The sequence below is a fragment of the Pipistrellus hanaki genome, assembly GCF_964339955.1.
Source record: "Pipistrellus hanaki genome assembly, chromosome: 5".
NCBI classification, from domain to species: domain Eukaryota; kingdom Metazoa; phylum Chordata; class Mammalia; order Chiroptera; family Vespertilionidae; genus Pipistrellus; species Pipistrellus hanaki.
The window spans coordinates 73674074-73699804 of NC_140507.1; the positions used below are offsets into that span (position 1 = coordinate 73674074).

The following is a 25731-nucleotide window of genomic DNA, read 5'->3' on the forward strand; positions in this document are numbered from 1 at the left end:
AGGGGGGCTGTTTCCTCCCAGGTGAGTCAGTTGGCAGGCTGGGTGGTCAGCTCTGGGACTTTTTATTTATTTATTTATTTTTCTTACAACTGTTTTCCCCTTGGAGGATTCTTTCAAACCCATTTGGACATGGGGATGAGTCAGGCTCTCTCTGCCAACCAACAGCCTATGCCATGAGAGTAGCTCCTGGCCCAGCCACCCTAACACCTCCCTCCCCTGGCGGTGGGTAAACTGAGGCCCAGAGAGGGACAAAAACCACTCAAGGTCATCAGAGGAAGTCTGTGACTGGGGTACCAGGAGCGGCCCCGACTCTGTAGCCCCAGGAGGGCCCATGGCTGGGTGTCCTGACCACCACGCCATCCGTGTAAACTGGTGGTGCCTATTCAAGTATTTCAAATTGCATGGCCCCAGCAGCTTTTGAAAATGCCCGAGGTCACATTCAGGGCATCAGGAAAAAGGGGGGTTCTTTTATTTATTTATTTTTTTATTTTATTTTTTTTAATATATTTTATTGATTTTTTACAGAGAGGAAGGGAGAGAGATAGAGAGTTAGAAACATCAATGAGAGAGAGTCATTGATCAGCTGCCTCTTGCACACCCCCTACTGGGGATATACCCGCAACCAAGGTACATGCCCTTGACCGGAATCGAACCCGGGACCCTTCAGTCCCCAAGCCGACGCTCTATCCATTGAGCCAAACCGGTCCCTGCAAAGGGGGTTCTTTTAACTGAGTTCAAGTAGAGAGAGAGATAACAGGACTGAAATGGGAGGTCGGGTAAATGTAGTTTCTAGCGAAGCCACAGGTGCCTCCTCTGGGAATTGTCTGGATTTACTTGCCCAGGAAAATGCCCCTTGACATTCGGAGAGCACAGACGGGTGGGCAGCTAAGGCAGGAGGCGGCTCCTCCCTCGGACGCCGCCGTGGGCCCAGAGAGGGAAGTGGCTGCCAAGTCTCACCCGAAACTTCTCACAGCCCAGACTTGCTCCTGGGGTGGAGCCAGGAGCCTGAAAGGCCCTGGGGTGGGGGGCGGGCTCCCCCAGTTTCTCAGCCCAGAGAGGGGAGGTGCTTGGCTTAGGGTCCCCCAGAAGAGGATTCCAGGGGAAAGGCATTCCTGGCACAGGACACGGCTTATCCAAAGGCCTGACGAGAGCAAGAGGAAAGGGTGAAGGAAGCGCTGGCTATGAGGTTTGAATTTGATTTTGTTTTCAAACACTTAATCTTTCATCAGTACACATTCCACACAGCCAGCCGCTCTGTACCCAGTCCCAACCTGGATGACCCCAGGTCCCCAGAGGCAGCTCCCCAGACCTCCCAGTTCCAAGGGGCAGGCGTGGGCCGGAAAGAGGGACGGAGGCTGCAGGCCCCGGGTGTGGTCTGGGAGAGAGCGGCAGAGCCCACATGGAGGTGGCACGTTCGTGGTGGGCATTGAAAATTTAGGGGTGTGCCAGGTGCAAAGGACTGAAAAGGGCATTCTGGGTAGAGAATATGCAAAGGACTGGAAGTGTGACATTAGCAGGCCAGTGCTGAACTGTCAGGGTGTTCAGTGACACTGCTGGCCCCAGGTGGTCATGGCCGGACCAGAAAGACACCAGGTGCCACAGAAGCCCAGAGGGAAATAGAGGCTCTTCTCAGAGGATCAGAAACGGCTTCATGAAGAAGGGGCATTGGAGCTGGGCTTTTAAAGGATAAGTAGAAGCTTGCCAAACAGAGAAGGTAAGACATGCAAATGGAGCAGACGGTTGTGTCCAAAATTCAAGGAATATGAAGATGGAGCGGGAGGAGAAGAAGGACTGGAGGAATGGGCAAGTCAGTGCGAGACTTCAGATCCAGGCTTAGCAGCCTGCCATCTAAGGCCAAGAAACCCGTGAGCCTGTCCCGCCACTGTCAGCTCTTCTCCTTGGGTCATAGGTACCCCCCACTTTGGCCGATAAGGACACTTGACGGGAACACTCTCCACAACGTGGCTCTGGGACCTCAGGCCAGGCCTGTGCCTCAGTTTCCCCATCTGGAAAATAGTGACACCAGAAGCCACTTTTGCTGTTTGTGTTCATCTCAGGACTCGGCGGGAGGGGTCTTCAACAAATAATGGAAAGGAGGGAGAGAAGAAGGGAGGGGGGGAAAGAAAGGAAGAAAAGGTGAGGGGAAGAGAGGAAAAAAGGAAAGGGAAAGGGAGGAGGAAAGAAGGAGAAGGCTTTGTATCTCGCCTCCAGACCTGCACCAAGGGACAAGTCCAACATTATTATTTCACAACATGCCAGAGCTGTCTAGGCTTAAGAAATGGGCGGTGATTTGCATGTCATTTGCATTAAATTTGCATGGTGTTTGTTAACCATGAAAATTCCCCCAAAGTGCTTTTCCCCACCCCCATCCCATATACACACAGAAAACTCTCCCCCATCCTCACCAGGGACCCCCGCTTGGGCTGAGGACCCCTCAGTTCAGGGGCTGCTGGAGCAGCAGCCTGGAGGGGAGGGGAGTGATCTCAGACACCCACTCCATAAAATGGGCCGTAATTACAGCTACCACCGCGGTTAAACATCATGGTTGGCCCCATAAGTACATGGTACAGACCCTGGCAGGGAGGGACTGAGCTGGGATGATTATTAAAAAGCCCTACCTCTCTGCTGGGCCCTGGAAGGAGGGGTCCCTGGGCCCCCACAGGCCCATGCATGTCACCCAGGGAGAGAAGCCCAAACCTGGCAGAATCGGGGCCTGGCTGCCTCCCCCACTGCACACCCACTGGGTGCTTGGAAACCACCTCTGAGGGACAACCTGGGTCACAGCACTGCACCTCCCAGGAGATGTGCCTGCAGGCCTGGTGCCCGCCCTGCAACAGGCAAACGTGGTCTGAGCACACTGTCCCCACAGCCATGATTTCTTATCCACCTGTCTCCACTCGGGGCCTTGCGGCCAACATGACTCTTAATTAAAACATTATTTCTTCCCAGGCTCCCATGCCTCTTCCCGGCGCCAGGCCAGCAGCTGGAGCCTGAACGCCACACACACACAGGCAGGATGGACCCTCCACCCCCAATCAGCCTCCAGGTTTGCTCAAAGGACCAGACTCCACGCGGCTGCAGGTTAGAGATCCAACCAAGGCTCCACGTTCGATCTGGGGGGTCTCGTACCCAGAATTCCCATAACACACTGCCTGGGATGTCCTCAAAATTACCACCCATGGCCAAGGCTCGGAGTGGAAAGCAGGGTGAGCGGCTGCAGCCAACCTTAAGGAGTTGTTTTCGGCATTTGGGACCTCGCAAAAACGTGCTTTATTGTCACAATGAAAATGAGTGGAATGGTAGGGGAAAAAAGATTACCACCCAAGCCTCAGTGCTCTACCAGGCACAGAGGCCCCCAGATCTCTGCCTGCTCCACCGGAGCCCTTCAGACCCAACCAGGAAACCCCAAGCAGCAAACAGGGGGCGAGGCATTAAGGGAGGGCACTCCAGGGGGGCAGGCACAGATGCAATGAGAGGAGGTATTTTGGGGAAAGGATAGAGCACAGAAAGACACTGGAGAACTGGGAGAGGGCTGGGTCCCCCAGTCTCCACCTTCAGTCATTTGAGATTTCCTGAGCGACTGGCTGTTCCCCACAGCCAAGGCTGATCACAGTGAGGGGCTTGTGGGGACCCACAAGAGGATGCGGTGCTCACTGGCTGGGCAGGAGGGCATCCGAGAAGGCTTCCTGGAGGAGGCTGGAGTTCCAAGTGGGCTGGAGCCGCAGAGAGGGCTGTGGAAGGTGCCTCTGGGCAAAGCATGGCCACGAGAATGTACGAGGTGGGAGTGGTGCTGCCTCTTTCCTCTCTGCTCCCCTCTGTGCTTCTCTTCACGTCATATCCCTAGGCTGCCCACGCCGGCACCGTGGTTCCTGCAGCACGGCCTCAGGGTCACACAGTACAACCTGATGGGCTGAGCTGATGGGCTGAGCTGGGGCGACAATGTCCTAGTTCAGAGTCAGGGAGTGGGGCTCCATCAGGAGTGTCCCCGGCAGTGGGCATCAGCTGGTCAGGGCAGTGTTGCCCTGTCCACACTCAGAGCCCAGTACCTGGAAGAGCAGGAGGGGCGGATAAGCCAATCTCAATTCAGGCCTTTAGGAGCATGAAACACCAGCTCTCTGGCCAGGTTTGCCTCTTCCCTTTCCCTGAAATCCCCCCCCTCCATGGGTGTGGACAGCAACGCCTGCAGCCATTCCCTCCTCCCCACGTGCTGGTGCTCCAGGAGGGACAGGAGGCCCTGTGGCCACAGGGAGCCAGCCATTCCTAGAGGGCCTGGCTGCGGGAGCCACAGGAATTCAGGCCAAGAGGACAAAGTGAGGAGGCGGGTGACGGCCCAGAGAGGCAGTCATTCACCCAAGGCCACACAGCAAGTCTGGGAACATCATTCCTGTTCGGGGCAGTGCGGTTGGTCTAAAGGTGCATGAGAAGGAAGGACAGTGTCCTTGCCCAATGCAGGGCTTTGGAGTCGGTTGGGGGGTGACACTCAAAAGAGGTGAGTCCCTTCTCCTCTCTGGGCCTCATTTCCCCCAACTGTGGTCCTCACAATAGGTAAGGTCCCCGGAATGACTTACCTCCCGAAGGTGTCCCCCACCCAGCCTGCTCCTCAGCCAGCATCTTCAGCCCCTCGGTCATGGCTCCGCCTCCTCCAACCCGGGCTACCTGCAGGAGGGTGACAGAAAGGCACAGATTGTGGCCAAACACAGTCCTCACCTCGGCTCTCAAAGGCTCACCTATCTGCTCAGTCTCTGGCTGATGCATCTTCCCACACCTGCCAGGACTTACCCCCACGTCAGAGACCTTCTCCCCCACATCCAGGAACTGCTAGGGTCCAGGAAAATGTTCTGAGCAGCCCTTTCCTCACCCCCAGACAATACCTTCCACAAATATTTATTGAGCACCTACTATGTGCCAGGCACTGAACTGTGAACACAACAGTGGATAGGATGAACAATGCCCTCATGAAGTTTACAGTCTGCTGGGGGAGATGGGGTAAAAAACAATTGAAAAATATAGCAAAGTGAGAGAAAGATAAAAGCAGGGATGGGGCCTGGCTGGTGTGGCCCAGTGGTTGAGCATTGACCCATGAACCAGAAGTTCACAGTCAGGGCACATGCCAGGGTTGTGAACCCCAGTAAAGGGATGTGTAGGAGGCAGCGGTCAGTGATTCTCTCTCATCATTGATGTTTATCTTTCTCTCCCTCTCCCTTCCTCTCTGAATTATATATGTGTGTGTGTGTGTGTGTGTGTGTGTGTGTGTATGTATCTCTGCCAGGATGTATATATCTGAACAAAGACCTGAAGGAGCTGAGGGAGGGAAGGAGGAAGGTGTAAAACATTCCAATCTGACAATTAACCATGTTTATTTGGTTTCATGTCTGTTCAGTGAGGGCAGGCCTAGTCTGAGTCCCCACTGGGTTCCAGGGCCCAGCACAAAGCTTGGCACACAGTAGGCACTCAATAAATGCTTATTTCGTATCAAATGATGATTATGGTGTGTGATGTCTGGGGTTGTCCAGCTTCCAACCTTGTAGAAGGTGCACTGCCAGGAACACCCTCTGCCAGCGCAAGACCCCAACCCCCATCGGTCACCATTCCATCTTCTCCCCCTGCCCCTAAGATCCTTCCTCCCCCCCACACACACACCTTGAGCACAGCCCCAGGCCTCCGTGTGTGCTCTCCCCGCGGCCCAGAAGCCCTTCCCTGCAGACCCCTGTGGGTCACCCTGGCCAGGACTCCAGATGGCCATGGCAGAGTGCAGGCAGCCAGTGTCAGGATGGGAATATGGGTTGGCAGGTGTACTGGAGAGATGGATAAAGAGGGAAGGACCAGAGACTCAGAAAGACAGAGACAGAGCCAAATAGAGACAGAAATGCACTGAGAGACGGGGGGGAAAGAGACAGAGAAAAGAGCAAAGACAGAATAGACAGACAGAAATGAGCCGAGCCATAGAGAGGCAGAAAGAATGATAGGAAGTGGAATAAATAGGACAGCACTGCTGAGAGAGGGAGAGAGGGGAGACAAAGAAAGGGAAGGGAGGCCAGAGACAGCGGGAGAGAAAAGAAGGAAGCAGGCAGGGGGCATCCAGCTGCCCTCCTGGCGTTTCTGTGTGTGTGTGTGGGGGGGGGGGGCTGCCTCCCTCCATTCCTCTGTTACAGCCGGTGCCCACAGGGCAGAGCTGGGGCCGGGGAGAAAGCGTCCCAGGGGTCGGGAAGGACCTTAGTCTACCCTCCCGCCCACGTCCCTCCTACCCGGACCCCAGCCGGGCCCTCTGGTGCCCCGCTCTCTTCTCCCCCAGCCCTGCCGCATCCCCATCCCCCACCCCACCAGCCCTCCGGCCCCTGCCTGCCTTCCTCTCCCCGCCCGGCCGCTCCCACCCGGGACCCCCGCCCGCCCGCCTCCGGGCCGCCACCTGGGGTCGCTGACGAGCAGCAGCACCGAGCCGTCCTGCAGGCGCACGTCGCGCACCGTCTGGTGGTCGTCCAGCGGCCGCGCGTTGTAGTAGAAGGTGCGCTTCCAGGAGCTCACGCCCTGGCCCACCAGCTGGGCGCGCAGGTCGCTGAGCGTGTCGCGCGGCCGCACGGTGAGCGGCAGCAGCAGCGCCTCGTCCGCCAGGTGCACTTTGATGTGGTAGCGCTTCCAGCGCGACAGGCCCCGCCGAAGCCCCTCCATGGCGCCCGCCGGGCGCTCCCGCCCGGCCCCGGCCCCGGCCCCGGCCCCGGCCCCGCGTGCCCAGCGCACCCGCCCGACTGGACTGGCAGCCCGCCCCCGCCCGCCCCGCCCGCCCGGCCCCGCCCGCTGTGCCCGAGGGAGGGCCCTGGAGGGCGGGGCAGACCCAGGGCAGGGCAGACCCAGGGCCCTTTTCCCCTCCCGCAGACCCCTTTCTGCTCATGTTCATGCACACGTGTATTAAGTGCCTGCTGGAAGCACCCGGGACACCTGAGACCAAACCCCACAATGAGGAACCCAACTTAAATATGAATACTTCGATACACAATGCACCCTATCCTGGGAAGGGCTAGGGAGGGAAAAAGAAGGAAGGGAAGCGAGGTTGGTGATTCTCCTAGACATCTGGGTTAAGAGAGATCTCTCTGAGGAGGTGGCATTTGAATTGACTTCTGAAGGTGAGAGCAGTGAGTCAGTCATGCAATGGATCAGAGTGCTGCAGACCAGAGGAGGTGGCCGGATGCAAAGGCCCTGGGGCAGGGTCATGCCTGGTGGTTAGAGGAACAGATAGGGGCCCTGGTGGCTGAGCAGAGGGAGGGAGCAAGGGGGAGAGAGGGAAGAGGTGAGGTCAGGGAGGTGATGAGGGGCGGGTCTTACAGAGCCACGTGGGCCTTGGGGAGAACTTGGGCTTTTACCCTGAGGGCGGTGGGAACACTGGAGGGCCCTGGGCAGCGGGAAACAAGTGACTGAGAATTCCATTCATCGCTTACTCATTTATTTCCTGATTTCCTTCAAGACACACTCAGCAAGCATCTACTCTGTGCTGGGCTGGGCAATGCCAAGCACCAGAGACATCACAACCGAGGGCCCTGCCCTGAGGGTCTCCCAGTTGAGGGTGAGGGATACAGAGTTGGACACAGACACTCCCAGGCCTATGAGGTCAGGGAGAACCCAGACTGGGAAAGGCCAGTATGTGGGCATGGCCTCCCAGACTGGTAGGCATTGGAGCTAGGGCTTTGGCAGATGAATAGGAGTTCAACATTCCCACTAAGGAGACACCTTCCCACGATCCATCACCAACATTACAATTCAGTGTGTGCCTCGTTGGGGGGAAAGCAGGAGGAAAGATTTGTGGTCAGTGGCAGCCACAGGAGGCTCACCTACCCCAATGCCATGGCAACCCCTTTCTCGGGCTCCTCTCCCCTCTCCAGTCACACCGCTTCCCAGAGCACCCTCTTCCCAAAGCCTTCCCTGATTGCCTGCAGTCCGCCCCTGCCCCTTTCTTACCCGCCAGGACAGGACTGACCAGTTCTGGGTATCCGGGATGCTGGCTTGGCCTCCATGATTCAGTCTGTACTTAGAAGCCAGTTAAGATGAAGCCCACTGGGAGCTCCTCCTCCAGCAGTGGCAGGAGGGAGGGCGAGCGGGAGGCTGAGGCCAGAACAGGAAGTGGACAGAGTGTGGGCTCTAACTCGACCCAAGAAGGACAGATCCCCAGGAAGTAACTTAGAGACCCTGGGCCTCCACGGTCCCATCTATCCGCTGGGGTTGTTATGAGGATGAAATGACTGAGGGTAGAGCACTGAGAAATGTTACTGAAGCACAGTCACTTACAATTGTCTGTGCTGAGAGTGTTAGGGGCAAAAATAGAATATTGGGGACTAGCTGTGGTTATGGGAAATAGAAACCATGCTGTGTTAACCATGATTGCCTTGTTCTGGTTCAAGAAAGGACATTGAACCTGGCTGGGAGTGTAGCCCCACCCAGGACCTGGGACTCAACCTTGGAATGTGGTCCATTCTCAGTCAAGAACTGCCTATTATCATGAAAAAACTAACAACCTTTTCCCCCCAAAAAAATGGAGTCCCGCCCAGCCCGCATAGCCTACTTCCCCATGCCTGTAATCCCTGCTTTCCCAGTAATCTTAGTCCGACCTGATAAGCAGCTGGTTTGTGGGGGTTTGCAGAGCAGATTTTTGTGGGTGGCCTGCTGCTCTCCTGTACTGCTGGTGGCACCGGAATAAACCCTCATATATGATTCAGCCCTGTCTCTGCTGAATTGGCTCAAGTAGTGACAGGCGGCCCAGACCCATGGGTTGTCTGTTTTCAAGAGGATAGTCAGAAAAAAGTGCAGTTTGGCCTGGCTGGTTGCTCATTTGGTTAGAGCAGTAGTAGGCAAACCGCGACTCGCGAGCCACATGCGGCTCTTTGGCCCCATGAGTGTGGCTCTTCCACAAAATACCATGTCCTGGGCAAGTATACTTTGAAGAAGTGGCATTAGGAGAAGTTTAAGTTTAAAAAATTTGGCTCTCAAAAGAAATTTCAATCGTTGTACTGTTGATATTTGGCTCTGTTGACTAATGAGTTTGCCAACTACTGGGTTAGAGCATCTTCCCAATACACTAAGCTTGTGGATTCAATTCCAGGTCAGGGCACATATAAGAAACAACAGTGGCTGAAGCCGGTTTGGCTCAGTGGTAGAGCGTCAGTCTGTGGACTGAAGGGTCCCAGGTTCGATTCCGGTCGGGGGAATGTACCTTGGTTGCGGGCACATCCCCGGTAGTGGGTGTGCAGGGGGCAGCTGGTTGATGTTTCTCTCTCATCTATGTTTCTGGCTATCTCTCTCCCTTCCTCTCTGTAAAAAAAAATCAGTAAAAAAATATATATATTTAAAAAAAAGAAAAAAAAGAAAGAAACAACAGTGAATACATGCACAAGTAAGTGAAAGAACAAAGGGATGTTTCTCTCTCCCTTCCTCTCTCTCTAAAATCTATAAAAACCAATTTTAAAAAATAGGACACATCCCTTAATTCTCACATAATGCTATTATCTCCCATTTTAGAGATGAGTAGACTGAGGCACAGAGAGGATACATGGCTCCCCTGACAATACCCAGTGAAAATCGCAGAGCCAGGATTTGAATCTCAGCCACTTGGTTTCAACACTCATGCTATTGTCCACTGACTGACTGTGAAGCTTCTTACACAATCATGAGATTTCAGATGAAAATTCTTTAAAATGGCTAAAAGCATATTCCAGATGGATCACTCTTCCCAGAAAAGGGGGGGAGGGGGTCTATAAACTACTCAAAGAAAACATGGGAATTAAAAATAATAATCCTAGTTTGTTAAAACATGACATTAAACCCTGAAGTCTTTAATCAAAAGATTAATAACTGACTGCAAACAAATATAAAACTCTCTCTCTCTTACTCTCTCTCTCTCTCTCTCACACACACACACATACACACACACACACAATAGACAGTCAATAGCCAAAGTCAGGAAAACTTTTCCAAGATTGATAGAGAAAAGGTTGATTTCCTTAATATGTAAATAGCTTTGGCAATGGAAAAAAAAACAAAACAAAACATTGAAACCTGTAAAGAATTTTTGTGAGTTTATTTGAGCCAAACTCTCGACATATGCCCGGAAGCAGAACCTCAATGAATTGAGATAATGCTCCGGAGAATGTTAAATTACATCTGTATTTATACATTGCAATCAAAGGAGGGACATAGGTGGGTTACATAAAATCCATTGGTGATAGATTAAGGAGGTGGGATAAAGCAACTCAGGGAAGGGGGAAATTATATAAAAAGTAAAATGAGCCCTAGCCAGCTTGGCTCAGTAGATAGAGCATCTGCCTATGCACTGAAGGGTCCCAGGTTCGATTCTAGTCAAGGGCACATGCCCACGTTGCAGGCTCCATCCCTAGTAGGGGATGTGCAGAAGGCAGCCGATCAATGATTCCTTCTCACTGATGTTTCTCTCTCTCTCTCCATTTCCCTTCCTCTCTAAAATCAATAAAAATACTTTTTTTTTTTAACAAAAAAGAAATTCAGTGTCTTTTTAACACATGACAGGAAGTCATTTTCATTCATGGTAAATTAGATATAAAGTAAAACTACTATGAAATACCTTTTTTATGTTTTTTAATTTTTATTATTTTTTAAATATATTTTATTGATTTTTTTACAGAGAGGGATAGAGAGTTAGAAACATCCACGAGATCCACGAGAGAGAATCATTGATCAGCTGCCCCCTGCACACCCCCTACTGGGGATGTGCCCGCAACCAAGGTACATGCCCCAACTGGAATTGAACCTGAGACCCTTCAGTCTGCAGGCTGACCATCTATCCACTGAGCCAAACCAGTCTCGGCATGAAATACCTTTTTTAAATGCAATCTGTTAGGATGCTGAAGGTGAAAAAGTTTGATAATTCACCATATCGCTTGGGTTTTGGGGAAAGAGCCATTTCACATCTTGGGGTTTGGAGTGTGAAACAGCATAATCTCTCTGATAATATCTATTGAAATAATAAACTAGCTATATCCCTCTGGGAGTCTCCATGTGCCCAAGGACAATGCATGTGCTGAGCAATTTACAGCAAACCACGAGGCTGGCTCAGGGAACAAAAGCGGGAAACTGAGGCAGACAGGGGGAAGTGGTAGAACGAGGGTGTGCACTCTCTCCAGGGAAGGTGAGCAGGCTGGCTCTACCTGCAGAACCAGGTCAGCACGGCCCCAGCCACCTCCCTTATCAGGCTAAGCTCCAGGCCTCACGTGTCGTACCTGTTGATGTCTAGGACAGATCAGAGCGAGGCCCAGGGACACTTGGCCTCAACATATGGAGGCCAAGCCGGCCACACTGAGCCCTGTAAGTGTCGGGTGCCAGTTCCAATTAATTCTGACTCTCTCATTAAGCTGTTCGGGAAAGCCAGGTGGCTGTGGGCTCTTCCGCCCGGAGACACTACTATCTGTCAGGGGCAATTATGGAGGAGCCGGGTGGGCAGGGATAAGCTGGAGAATCCCTGCGTCTGGGACCTGGGAGGCTCAGAACCGTAGGATCACTGAAACTGCCGACTCCCAGCATCTTGGAAGGCCTGGCGTTCCAGACCCTCAGAATATTCACCCCTCCTCATGGACATTCTAGAATCCAGGGCTCAGGGATCCCTACTAATCAACACACAGGTGACTTCTGGGTGTCTTAGGGCAGTGTTTCCCAACCTTCTCTCATGATGAGAATCACCTGGTGGAGTTGTTAAAACACAGATTCCTGAATCCCAACTAAGAAGTGCTAAACTAGAATTTTTGAGAACATATAGGTAAAATTGCATACCTAACTTAGTGCTCTGTATATAACATCTGTGTTAGAGCACTAGTTAAGTATGCAATTTTACCTATATGTTCTCAAAAATTCTAGTTTAGCACTTCTTAGTTGGGATTCAGGAATCTGTGTTTTAACAACTCCACCAGGTGATTCTCATCATGAGAGAAGGTTGGGAAACACTGTCTTAGGGGGCAAAGGAATGTGGGGGAAGGTTCTGAGGGAATTTAGAGAATCAGAGGGAATTGAGAACAGGTTTTAAAAATGGTCTAGAGCCAAAACCGGTTTGGCTCAGTGGTAGAGCGTCGGTCTGCGGACTGAAAGGTCCCATGTTCAATTCCTGTCAAGGGCATGTACCTTGGTTGCGGGCACATCCCCAGTAGAGGGTGTGCAAGAGGCAACTGGTCTATGTTTCTCTCTCATCGACATTTCTAGCTCTCTATCTCTCTCCCTTTCTCTCTGTAAAAAATTAATAAAATATATCTATATTTTAAGTGGGTTTAATTGTTTAAAAAAAAAAATGGGCTAGAACCAAAACTGGTTTGGCTCAGTGGTAGAGCGTTGGTCTGCGGACTGGAAGGTCCCAGGTTTGATTCCGGTCAAGGGCATGTACATTGGTTGCGGGCACATCCCTGGTAGGGGGTGTGCAGGAGGCAGCTGGTCGATGTTTCTCTCGAATTGACGTTTCTAGCTCTCTATCTCTCTTCCTTCCTCTCTGTAAAAAATCAATAAAATATATTTTAAAAAAGGGGAGGGGGCCAGAATGCATGCGTCCTCTGAAGAAGAAGGAATACGTGTGGGTGGGGCTGGTGTCCCCTGATACTGCAGGCAGATAGGAAGGGAGGGTGAGGTCTGTGCCCGTTTGGCCCTATGGGTGACATAGCCACTGAATTTGGCCAAATTCTGGAGTCACAGATGTTTAGTCTCTTGTGACACAAAGAATTTTGTCCCCCTCTCCACCCTCTTGCATTGATTTTTAGAGTGAGAGCAAGGGAGGGGGAGGGGGAAAGAGAGAGAAAAACATCAATGTAAGAGAGACACATCGATTTGCTACTTCCCACACATGCGTCCACCCAGGTCAGGAATGAACCTGCAACCCAGGTAGGTGCCCTTGACCAAGAATCGAACCCACAACCCTTTGGTGCACGGGCTGACGCTCTAACCACTGAACCCACTGGCCTGGGCCAAAAGAGGTTTGTTATTGGACTTATCCCCTCAAACTGCAAGCCCAGAGGCCCACACAATGTTTTAGTTGCATTTATTTATTTATTTATTTACTTTACATTTTATTGATTTCAGAGAGGAAGGGAGAGGAAGAGAAAGATAGAAACATCCATGATGAGAGAGACTCATTGATTGGTTGGCCCCTGCACAGCCACCACTGGGGAATCAAACTTTTAACCCAGGCATGTGCCCTTGACCGGAATGGAACCCGGGGGCCCTTCAGTCTGCAGGTTCTTGCTCTAGCCACTGAGCCAAATCAGCCAGGGCTGTTTTTTTTTTGTTTGTTTTTGTTGTTTTTTTTTAAAGAATTGGTCAGTGAGTGTTTCCATATAAGAAGTTGGAGCTCTACTGGGCCCCCAGTCCAAGGGTCAGCCATGGGCCCTCTGAGGACGGGACACGAATTCCCTACAATCCCTGCCTGGTCCTATGCACGCCCTGAGCCCTGAAGGGCTGGCCTTCCCTGGTCCAGTAAGAGAACTGACTTTGTATCCTCATCTTGATCAGGAAAGCGAGTCCCAAGGAAGCTGTTTGCCAATGTCTCTCCTTCCCCCACAAAGAGATGCTAAGAAGGTTATGGGAAAAGCAAATGGGCATCCCTCCATGCTTTACAATCAGCTACCCCATTGGGTCCCTGTCACCAAGGCTATCAGGTCCATAATTTCTTTTTTAAAAAATATATTTTATTGATTTTTAAAAAATGTATTTTATTGATTTTTTTACAGAGAGGAAGGGAGAGGTATAGAGAGCTAGAAACATCAATGAGAAGGAAACATCGACCAGCTGCCCCCTGCACACACCCCACCGGGGATGTGCCCGCAACCAAGGTTCATTCCCCTGACCGGAATCGAACCTGGGACCCCTCAGTCCGCAGACCCACGCTCTATCCACTGAGCCAAACTGGTTTCGGCTACTAATTTTTATTTTTATTTTTTTACAGAGAGGAAGGGAGAGGGATAGAGTTAGAAACATCAATGAGAGAGAAACATCGACCAGCTGCCACCTGCACACCCCCTACTCAGGATGTGCCCACAACCAAGGTACATGCCCTTGACTGGAATGGAACCAGGAACCCTTCAATTCATAGGCTGCTGCACTACCCACTGAGACAAACAAGCGAGGGCTGAAGTCCGTACCTTTTTTGTTCTCCTGTTTCTCAGAAGAGAAAACGGAGGCTTCCCCAAGCCACGCAGGAAGGTGAAGCAGGCAGAAATGGAACATAGCAGAAACGAGTCAGCAGGAGAGCTCAGGGGCCTCTGCCGGGTGCAGCACCAAAAGGAAAACGTGGTGTGGAAAGGGCGGCTTTGAGAAGGGCATGGGGAGGAGTGTGGATTTCCTTCTAAGGGCAATGGGGAGCCATGGGAGGGTTTGAAACAAGGGAGTGGCCTGATCTGATTTATGCTAGAAAGGTCCCTGGCAATGTGGAATCTATTTTAGAAGATGGACACATTAATCCTGAGCTAAGAGCGGCCTTGTCTCAGGTCAGAGTGCTCTCTTCATAGCTACTGCTTCTTAGGTCTATGTGTCCCACTCCAAAGAAATTTCATAAGAAATTCATTGCTAGGATACCTGGTAAATGAGGGTTCATGGTGGTCCCTGTTGGTAAATTATGTTATTCCTAGCTCTATTAAAAACAAAGGCTAGCTGAAACCGTTTGGCTCAGTGGATAGAGCATTGGCCTGTGGACTGAAAGGTCCCAGGTTTGATTCCAGGTTTGATTCCAGGTACATCCCTAGGAGGAGGTATGCAAGAGGCAGCTGATTGATGTTTCTCTCTCATCGATGTTTCTAACTCTATCCCTCTCTCTTCCTCTCTGTAAAAAAAAAAAAAAAAAAAAAAATCAATAAAATATATTTAAAAAACACACACACAAAAAAACAAACCACAAAGGCTATTTGTTACCAACATGTTCAAAAGTAGCATCCTTCATATATAAAGAGTCATTAGAGATAAATAAAAACAGAGAGATATGCAAAGGACATGGATGTCACTTTGAACACATAAAAGACATAGCCCTAGCTGGCTTGGCTCGGTGGATTGAGCATTCACCTTTGGACTAGGATTGATTCAAGTCAAGGGCACATACCTTGGTTGCAAGCTCGATCCCTGGCCCTGGTCCAGGCCCATGGGAGATGCAACTAATCTATGTGTCTCTCTCACATCAATGTTTCTCTCTCTGTCTCTGCCCCTCCCTTCTACTCTCTCTAAATATCAATGTTCAGGTGAGGATAACATTTTAAAAAATTAAAAATAAAAGACAGCCCTAGCCAGTTTGGCTCAGTGGATAAAGCATCCACCTGCAGACTGAAGGGTCCCAGGTTCGATTCTGGTTAAGGGCACATGCCCAGGTTGCAGGCTCCAGCCCTAGTAGGTGGAATGCAGGAGGCAGCTGATCAATGATTCTCTTGTCATTGATGTTTCTATCTCTCTCTTCTTCTTCCTCCCTCTCTGAAATAAATAAAAAATATATATATTAAAAAATAATAAGGAAAAATAAAAATCAATGGAAAAATATCTTCAGGCGAGGATTTAAAATAAATAAATATAGAGTGGCTGTGCCATTCAAAAAATTAAAAAGTGGTATATTATTTTTAAAATAAAAATAAAAGACATAGGTGGGAAATCATAAAATAAAGACTCACATGAAACAAAGTGTTTAATCACCCTAGGATTCTCCCCCACTCTAATATTCAATGAAGACCCTGGTCGTCTAGTGGCTAGGATTCGGCGCTTTCATAATATTCAACGAAGATACTAAGTTCTGTGAGGGTGCAAGTCAAAGAACACATCTGTTGCTGGCATAAGTCAGTACCATCTTTCATGAAGGTAAAATGGCAAAGTGTACTGAAAGCCTTTGATGGGTAATAACTATAATGACTCACCTTTGCCCAGTGACAAATCAATTTCATTTATTGTGTTTTGTTTCCACGAGAGCAGAAACTGCCCGAAGGCAGGGATTTTTGTCTGTTTTGTTCACGGCCAAGTCCCTGATGCCTGGAATAGCATCTCATCTATTCAATTCCCTGTGCACTGACTGAGAGAACCGGTGAGCTGGACGGAAAGGGAAGTTTTGTGCAGGCCTCAGAGCTTTTACCTTGTTAGGTCTTTAAGACAATCCTCACACCCTGAGCAGTGAGGGGAGGGCTCCCAGGGGCTCCCACTGACCCGTGGGTGAATGGATGTGCTTGCAGTTATAAGTGATTTCTGATGCTTACGGACTCCTTGGGCTGTGCCAGGCAGGGTTTAAAGAGCTTTACAAAACTCAACTCAATCACTTAACAGCAAAGCCATAATCTGGTCTAATATCAGGTCCATTTTACAGACGAGGAAACTGAGTCCACAGCATTAAAGTAGCCCTCTAGCTAGGGCCTGGCACACAGTAGGTGCTGAGGTTTAATAGAACCTAAATTTTGCTCCGTCAGTTTCATGAATATCTGTTTCTGTCTCCTGTCACCTTTTCTTGGGGGTCCCATGACAGACTCTGGGCGCCACCAGTAAGTGCTCCATAAATGTTTCAGTTCTCTAATTCTTTTTTTTAAATATATTTTATTGATTTTTTTTTTTTTTTTTACAGAGAGGAAGGGAGAGGGATAGAGAGTTAGAAACATCAACATCAATGAGAGAGAAACATCAATCAGCTGCTTCTTATACACCCCCTACTGGGGATGTGCCCGAAACCAAGGTACATGCCCTTGACCAGAATCGAACCTGGGACCCTTGAGTCCGCAGGCCAATGCAGGAGGCAGGTGATCAATGTTTCTCTCTCATTGATGTTTCTAACTCTCTATCCCTCTCTCTTCCTCTCTGTAAAAAACAAAAAACAAAAAACAAAAAAAAAACACACAAAAAAAACACACCCACACACTCAGACCAACGCAGACACAGCTCCAAACAAGCATAGATATACACGGAGACATGCACACACACCCTCTGCCCCCAGGGCTTTGGCCTGGGGTGGCCAGGATAGGGAGGATCCTCTTGTGCAGCCTCCACCTCCATCCCGCCTCCTTGGGGCCCAGGGCCTCCTGCTAAGGAGGGGCAAGGCAGGGATGGCTGCATGGCCTTCGGTCGCCACCTGGTGGGTACAAGGGACAGGGGGCATGACAGCCCAGCAGCTTAACATCCCTGCGGGTCTCCCTGTGTTCATCTGTGATTGCTTATGTCTCTATTTGTTTCTGTGTCTATTTCTCTGTGTCTCACCCTCTTCTCTCTTCCTTTTCTTTCTGTCTCTCTCTCCAGCTCTGTCTCGTCTTCTGTGGCTCTCTATCTCTCTTTTTCTTTCTCCCCTCACACCTCTTCCTCATGCCAGCGCCCAAGGTCTCTTCAATAACTGAGCCAGTTACCTGCAATCACTCTTCCCTGTGTACCCCTCTTCTTAGCCACATCCCCTGTGCCCTGTCCCCCAATGATATCATCCTGGCACTTCCTGCCACCATAGGCTGTCGCTATGATTCAGTCCGGGTGGGGTGTGATGACCAACCTCATCAGCTTTGCCTGCCAGTCACACCTGCCTCCTAGGTTCTGGTCTTTGGGGAGGGGACCTCATACCTGGAGGAGCACATGGTCCCCCTGCTTTATCCTTGTCCAGCCTCTGTTTGGACAAGGGCAGAGCAGAGGACAGAGGGTGCGGCGAATAAGGGGTACACAGGGAGGGATGATTGGGGGTGCCTGGTTCTGTTACTGAAGAGGCCCATAGGCCATGTTGGCTTACCCCTTCCCCAGGGAGCCAGCAGTAAGGCTGGCTACTGCTGGCTCCCTGTTGGGCCCCCAAGCAAGGAAGGTCCAAAAGAGGGGAACAACATGCCCAAACTGGTTTGGCCTGTGGACTGAAGGGTCCCGGGTTTGATTCTGGTCAAAGGCATGTATCCTGGCTGCGGGCACATCCCCAGTAGGGGTCGTGCAGGAGGCAGCTGATCAATGACTCTCTCATTGATGTTTTTAACTATCCCTCTCCCTTCCTCTCTGTAAAAAAATCAAATAAAATATATTTAAAAAAATAAATAAGTAAAAAAAATAAAGGGAAGAACAATCACCGTTGAACCTTACTAAGAGGGCAGGGATCTCTTCTCAATGCCCCGCCCCCCACATCACCTGCTAGCTGACACCTGAACCCTGACCACCCAGACTTTGGAGGCCACTCTGCCTGACCCCACGTCTCCCCTGCACCTGCTTGCTCTGAGGTGCTGCACCCTTTCCTTTCTGGGCTACTGCACATTCTGTTCCCTCTCCCAGAATGCCCTTCCAGTCACCTCCTCCAGGGAGCCTCTTAATCTCTCCTTTTCCTTATTCCATCCCGTCCTTGAAATCATCCACTGAGCTCCGGAGAGCAGGTCTGTCTTGGTTATGGTCATGGCTGCGTCCCTGGCAGAGCCCAGCACACAGGAAATGCCCAGGAAGTGTTTGCTAGATGAATGAGTAAAAAAGGCTCCTAGGTACACTCTTTTTAAAAATATATATATTTTATTGATTTTTTTTTAACAGAGAGGAAGAGAGAGGGATGGAGACTTAGAAACATCAACCAGCTGCCTCCTGCACACCCCCCACCGGGGATGTGCCCGCAACCAAGGTACATGCCCTTGACAGGAATCAAACCGGAGACCTTTCAGTCCGCAGGCCGACACTCTATCCACTGAGCCAAACTGGTTTCGGCTCCTAGGTACACTCTTGAGCCCAGATCTTTGATCTTGCCTTGCTGGGGGTGGGAGGGGGCTTGGCCAAGTGGGCTTCTTCCCTCCCTGTGTCCTGTTTTTCCAGGGACAGGGGCTGAAGGGACATTTTCTCAGCTGCTTGTGAAATCTACCCTGCTGGGTCTCATTTCAGCAGAGTCTGTAAACATTTGGTCCGTCGTGGCCGGCAGCAACTATGCAGGAGAAGCTTCAGTGCCTTTTATGAGCCTCCCTTTTATGAGGCTTCTGTGGCTGGGTATGTGGGGCGCCCTGGCAGTTTCTCAGCAGGTTGGCATGAGGTAGGTAAGACTGAAGAAATGGAAGAAGCGGCGAGAGGCTCCCAGCACTTAACCCCGCAGCATGCAGCATTCAAAAGACCAAACCTGGGGCCTCTTGGTTTTAAAAATTAATGCAGCCCTAACTGGTTTGGCTCATTGGATAGAGTGTTGGCCTGTGGACCGAAGGGTCTCAGGTTCGATTAAGGTAAAGGGCATGTACCTTGGTTGGGGGCATATCCCCAGTAGGGGGTGTGCAGGAGGCAGCTGATCAATGTTTCTCTCTCATTGATGTTTCTAACCCTCCCTCCCTCTCCCTTCCTCTCTGTAAAAAATCAATAAAAATATTCTAAAATAAATTATTAATGCAATATCATAGATATTGAGAGAGGGATGGAGACTTAGAAACATCAACCAGCTGCCTGACGGACATGGATGCTGAATGGACCCCTTCCCCATATAGGGATAAGGTGCAGGCAGACAGGTGGGTTGATTCTAAGCAGTCTGGTTCTTGAGCCTCGCTTCCCAGTTTATATCCCAGTGGTTCTCACTTCTGATACCTAACAGATCCCCACCTTTAAAATTATTTTAAACTAGTAGCCCTGCACACGAATCTGTGGGGCAGTAGCTCTCTGCAGGGCCTGGCTGCTCCATGCCCACTGCCCAGAGGCTCTCTGTGGCCCAGAGGCCTATCCGCGGCCAGGCGCAGAAAGCTTGCCTTATCGCCGGGGCAACGAAGCAGGCACTCTGCCAGGCCACTCACGCTGCCTGCCCTCAGTGGCCACCTCTCCCACCCCCGTGACTGGGGGACTCCAGCAGGGCTGAGAGTATTGGGCATCACCATCTCATGGATATGGGCGCTGCCATCTTTGTGATGGAGTGATGGTTAATTTGCATATTATCATTTTATTAAATAGGATTGTGATTAAATATACATAAAATGTAACTATTTTTAAAAATGTATATATTTTTATGTTTTACAGAGAGGAAGGGAGAGGGATAAAGAGTTAGAAACATTGATGAGAGAAAATCATCAACCAGCTGCCTCCTCCACACCCCCTACTGGGAATGTGCCTGCAACCAAGGTACATGTCCTTGACCAGGATCAAACCTGGCACCTTTCAGTCCACAGGCTAATGCTCTATCCACTGGGCCAAACTGGTTTGAGCTGTCTTGTTGACTTTTAAGGACTCTATAAAATGTTGCAATTGTTTGTTACCCAGTCTGTCATTTCACTTAACTTGTTTGTGGTGTTTTGATCATTAAAGTTTTAATTGTTAATTCAGGCAGTGTTGTCAACCTATTCTGTATGTTTTCTAGGTTTTATGTTGTGTTTTTAAAAGGTCCTATCTTTAAAATATAGAAAGTATTCTACATTGTAGAGCTAATAGTTATGGTTTTATTTTTTATTATTATTATTTATTTATTTATTTATTTAAATATATTTTATTGATTTTGTACAGAGAGGAAGGGAGAGAGATAGAGAGCAAGAAACATCGATGAGAGAGAGTCATCGATCAGCTGCCTCTTGCACACCCCCTACTGGGGATACGCCCGCAGCCAAGGTACATGCCCTTGACCGGAATCGAACCCGGGTCCCTTCAGTCCCCAAGCCGACGCTCCATCCATTGAGCCAAACCGGTCTCGGCATGGTTTTATTTTTACATTAGCATTTTTAATTAATTTGGAATTCATTTTCACATATGTTTTGAGGTAGGTAGAGATCAAAATAAGGAATAGTTCTGTCAGATTCTTCTTGCTCTTTCCCAGTCACACTTCCCCTCCTACCTCTCCCACAAAATTTTGGGATTCTTGTCACCATAGATTTGTTTTGCCTGCTCTGGAACTTCATGTAAAGTAGAACTCATTCAGTAGAATTACTTTTGTGTCTGGTTTCTTTGCCCAGCAGAATTAGTTTCATCTGCAGCTGTATAGAATATTGTAGTATATATTCTTAAAATATATTTTTATTGATTTTTTTACACAGAGGAAGGGAGAAAAAGTTAGAAAAATCTATGAGAGAAACATCAATCAGCCACCTCCTGCATTCCCCCAACTGAGGATGTGCCCACAACCAAGGTACATGCCCTTGACCAGGGGGACCAGAATCAAACCTGGGACCCCAAACCTGGGACCCGCAGGCCGACACTCCATCCACTGAACCAAACCGGCCAGGGCACAATTTTGAAGTATTTAGCTTAATGGCATTAAGTACATTCACAATGTTGAACAACCATCCCCACCCCCCATCTCCGGAATGTTCTCATATTACCAAACTGAAACTCTGTCCCTATTAAACACTAACTACTCATCCCTCTACCCTAGCCCCTGGCTCCCACCATATACTTTCTTTTTCTTTTTTGAAAAGTATTTTATTTTTTTTTATTTTAAAATATATTTTTATTAATTTCAGAGGGGAAGAGGGAGAGATAGAAACATTGATGAGAGAGAATCATTGATTGATTGCCTCCTGCTCACCCCCTACTAGGGATTGAGCCTGCAACCTAGGTATGTGCCCTTGACTGGAATCAAACTCAGGACCCTTTAGTCCACAAGCCAATGCTCTATCCACTGAGCAAAACCAGCTAGGGCCCACAATATGCTTTGTTTTTATGGATCTGACTCCTTTAAGGACCTCTTATGAATGCAATCACACAATATTTGACCTTTTGTGACTGGATTATTTCACTGAGCATAATGTCTTCATGGTTCATCCTCTTTGTAGCAGATGTCAGAATGTCCTTCCTTTTTGGGGATGAACACAATAGTATTCTACTGTCCGGATGGCTATCATAAAACAAACACAGCCCCTGCCAGTTTGGCTTAGTAAATTGAGCATTGGCCTGTCAGCCAAAGGGTCCCCGGTTCGATTTCGGTAAAGGGCATGCACCTTGATTGCAGGCTCCTCTCTAGCCCGGGGCCTGGGGCAGGAGGCAATCAATCTATGTGTTTCTCTCACATCTATGTTTCTCTCTCTTTCCCTCTTCCACTCTCCTTAAATATCAATGGGAAAATATCCTCAGGTGAAGATTAATAAAAGCAAAAAATAAAATAAAATAAAATAAAATAAAATAAAATAAAATAAAACAAAACAAAACAAAACAAACAAAACCAGAAACTAACAAGTGTTGGCAAGGATGTGGAGAAATTAGAAAGCTTGTGCATGGCTGGTGGGAATAAAAAATGGTGCAGCCACATTTAGGCGGTTCCTCAAGTTAAAAAGTCTCCACCAAGAGAACGGCAAACAGATACACCTGTCTTCATGGCAGCATTATGCACAGAAGCCAAAGGATGGGACAACCCGAGTGTCCCTTTCATTTTTCCAATGATTTTTTTAGAGTGAAAGGAAGGGAGGGAGAGAAAAACTGATGTGAGACACAGTGATTGGTTGCCTCCTGCATGTACCCGGACCAGGGCTGGGGATCCAACCAGTGACCCTTTGGTCCTCAGGTCGATGCTCTAACCACTGAACCCACTGGCCAGGGCTGCAGCCCCTTTTACGTAACAGATATCTTGTTCCACCTCCTCTTTTCTCTCCTGAAATAAAAATCAGAGTGAATATAACCTAACTACACACAACTTAAAAAAAGGAACAATCCAACCAATGTGATGCATTCATTATCAGATAGAGACAGAAAAAACAAGAATGTCCGACACTGAGCACCAAGGTGAGGACCTACCTTTTCAGACAATGCCCATTAGGCAGAATCAGCAGGGAGGCAGAGACCCCAGAAGCTCTGCTCACAGAAATGGTGAGCAACTCTTGGTAAGGTTCTGTACTGAACAATAAGCACTCCTCTCAATTTACCCAGAAGTTGCACCCCTGGGAAAATCCATATGAAGTCCTGGCCCCCAGGACCTCAGAATGTGACCCCATTTGGAGACAAGGCCTTTACACAGGTAGCATGTCATTAGGGTGACCCTAATCCAGTATGACTGTGTCCTTATAAAAAGGGGACATTTGGATGCAAACACACAGGGAGGCTGGGAAAAGGAGGCAGAGAGAGGGCGATGCTTCCCATGGCAAGAATGCCAAAGATTACCAAAACTGGTTTGGTTCAGTGGATAGTGTCGGCCTGCGGACTGAAAGGTCCAGGTTCGATTCAGGTCAAGGGCATGTGCCTTGGTTGCGGGCACATCCCCTGTGTGTGTGTGTGTGTGTGTGTGTGTGTGTGTATGTTTGTGTGCCGGGGGTGCAGGAGGCAGCTGATTGATGTTTCTCTCATCGATGTTTCTAACTCTATATCTCTCTCCCTTCTTCTCTGTAAAAAAAAATCACTAAAAATATAAAAAATAAAAATAAAAAAAAAGAATGCCAGAAATTGGCAGTGACCACCAGAAAAGATTCTCCTTCACGGCCTCAGGAGGAATTAGCTCTGCCAACACCTTCATCTTGAACTTCTAGCCTCCATAACTGGGAGAGAATCAATCTGTTTCAAACCATACAGTTTGCAGTACTGTGTTATGGCAGCCCTAGCAAACTAAATATTTTGTGTCTCTATATACTAATAAAACAGAGCTGGGCCCTGGCTGGCATGGATCAGTGGTTAGAGTGTTGGCCTGTGCACTCAAGGGTCAAGGGTTAGATTCCTGGTCAAGAGCACGTAACTGGGTTGCAGAATCAATCCTAGGCCAGGTTGGGGCACATGTAGGAGAGGCAACCAATCCATGTGTCTCTCTCACATCCATGTCTCTCTCTCTCCCTCCAACCTTCCTTCCACAATAAAAATCAATGGGAAAAAACAAAAACAAAACAAAAACACCTTTTATTAAAAGGATTAACAAAAAAGGCCCAGCTAACTGGAGGGGCTGTCCAAGGCTTCCCCAAGCAGCTCGGTGGCGGTGCCCGTTGAGCGCGCTGGTGGCACTCTGGGATGCAACTCTGCCCGCCGGAGTAATGGCTCTATCACAGCTACGTGACCACAGCTGAGCTGCTCTCACCCACTACCTCAGGCTAAGTCTGGCTTTCGTGCCCCAAATGGAAAGCCCAGACTATACTTTGCAGAGACAGACTTCTGTGCAGGAAGCAATATGCCATGTCGTCCCCCGTCCGCAACATGGGGCCGATGTCCTGTCAACCTGTCATTGGAAAACGACTCTAGGAACCCATGTGGTGGGGAAAGCTCACAAAGTGTTTATTTGCAGCAATTCAGACAGACAGGTCACGGAGGGCCAGCACTGCCTGCCTTTGATGGTGGGGAGGATTTTCAGATTGCTCTTTTAAAACTAAACAGCCCAGCAGGAACACAGGGTATTCAGGGAGAATTGGCAATTGTTTGGGGCCTGTGCGGTGGCTGTCCCAGTTACCAAGGGAAGGGAATTGAGGTTCCCAGCAGGTAGCACAGTGGATTAACTCTTCCCACACCAGACCAGGGCCAGGAAAGGTGGGAAGCGAACCTTCCTCCTGCCTCAGCCTTGTGGCCACTAGACCTTCTACTCATGAGGTGACGGATATGGCTTTTCTGCCCCAACATGCCTGCAGTGCCCCTCTCTGAGGGGCAGTCTGCCTGTGCCACTGCTCTTCTCCCAGAAGAGAAGCACCTCACTGTGGTGTCCCCCTGGAGGGGCCTGCTCGGACTTGCGATGTGGCACCTCTGCCCAGTCAGGTGCCTTATTCGGTAGTCTTTAATGAAGAAAACCGGAATCAACTCTATCACAAATGAGACTTCACATGAAAATTTTCTCTTCCAGAAAAATGACTGGACCAGGCGCACTGAGCCCGTGCCAAGAAGAGGCAGCCCTTTTAGAAGAGCCAGTGTGCTCTGGGGGCCCAGGGCAGCTACCAAGCACCCCAGGGCCCGACACATGTGCCCATCCCTTAGCCAGGCCCCCAACCTCACACCCTCACAGGACGCTGCCCCAGGCACTCTGGCACAGAGTGAAGTGACTGGTCAGGGGCTCCACAATGCACACACCCCTCCCCTCAACGAAGATTTCCCAATTCCCATCCCAGCTCTGCCACCTACAAGCTCTAAGACCTTGGGCAGGTGATCTAACCCCTGCACCTGGCTCCTTATTTCTCAGATGGGGAGATGATGCCCACTTTATCAACGGTTGGAAGAATTCAAGTATGATGAGCTGGCAGCCACCACCAAGTGAGCAATGGTGGTGCTGAAGGTCAGTATTATTCTTTGCTCTGTAATCACCACACACACACACACACACACACACACACACACAAGAATTCAAACCATAAACTTTTATTAATGGAAAATGGAATGCCTCATTACAGAAACCTTCTCTCAAAAATGGCAGAACAAGAACACGGTTATTAAAAAAAAAAAAAAAATGAGTTCACATATTACCGAGCTACTACATGGTGGCAGGATTTGTTGTTTCTTAAAGGATTCCACAAGTTCAAGGTAACTGGCTAAGAAATTCAACAGTGCATCTGCCTACCTGAACACGTGGAGGGAGTGGGGTTTAGTAGCGGCGAGTGAAGGCAGGGTATGGAGGGGGGTGGGGGTGCGGGACTCTGTTGCCCCGGTCCTGGCCGGCCAGGCCTCCATCTTCCAGTTCTCCACTGGGCACCACGTGGCCCTGGGAATGCCCATCTTGTGCAAAGCCGCCTCGCCTAGGAACAAAGGCACACGTTTGTCCCTTGAAATGCTTTACATTTTCACCATCACATGGCAGCACGCAGCTCTGCAGCCTTCGGAGCCCGCATGGCTTTTTCCAGGTGAGAAACAGCATAACTACAGACTACATTCCGGGTCCCTGGAGAGCGCTATTTGCACTAGTTACCAAGAGCTGCTTTTGGGACTTGTTTTCAAACCATTCAACCCAGCAAGTTGATCAAA

The 25731-nt window shown here is 49.6% G+C and overlaps 2 protein-coding genes and 1 long non-coding RNA gene across 4 annotated transcripts in view; 1 reads left to right on the top strand and 2 right to left on the bottom strand.

Moving 5' to 3' along the window:
• Positions 1-2945: 2945 nt before the first annotated feature.
• Positions 2946-25248, top strand: LOC311622473. The gene is made up of 2 exons (XR_014794993.1): positions 2946-3081; positions 24956-25248. It is a non-coding gene; the product is annotated as an uncharacterized lncRNA (long non-coding RNA).
• LOC311622471 (ubiquitin domain-containing protein TINCR) lies at positions 3075-6728 on the bottom strand. Its single transcript, XM_084883687.1, has 3 exons — positions 6407-6728; positions 4569-4656; positions 3075-4046 (listed from the first exon to the last, which is right to left on the bottom strand). Exons 1-2 carry the CDS (start codon positions 6664-6666, stop codon positions 4653-4655), a joined length of 264 nt encoding a protein of 87 aa, XP_084739813.1. The 5' UTR covers positions 6667-6728; the 3' UTR covers positions 3075-4046; positions 4569-4652.
• The window catches only part of LOC311622459 (scaffold attachment factor B2-like), a 39885-nt gene continuing 39269 nt past the window's right edge, over positions 25116-25731 (bottom strand). For both annotated transcript variants that reach the window (XM_084883669.1, XM_084883668.1), the window contains exon 21: positions 25116-25505. In XM_084883669.1, the coding sequence (XP_084739795.1) occupies positions 25355-25505 (151 nt within the window). In that variant the 3' untranslated portion in view covers positions 25116-25354. The remainder of the gene's footprint in view (positions 25506-25731) is intronic.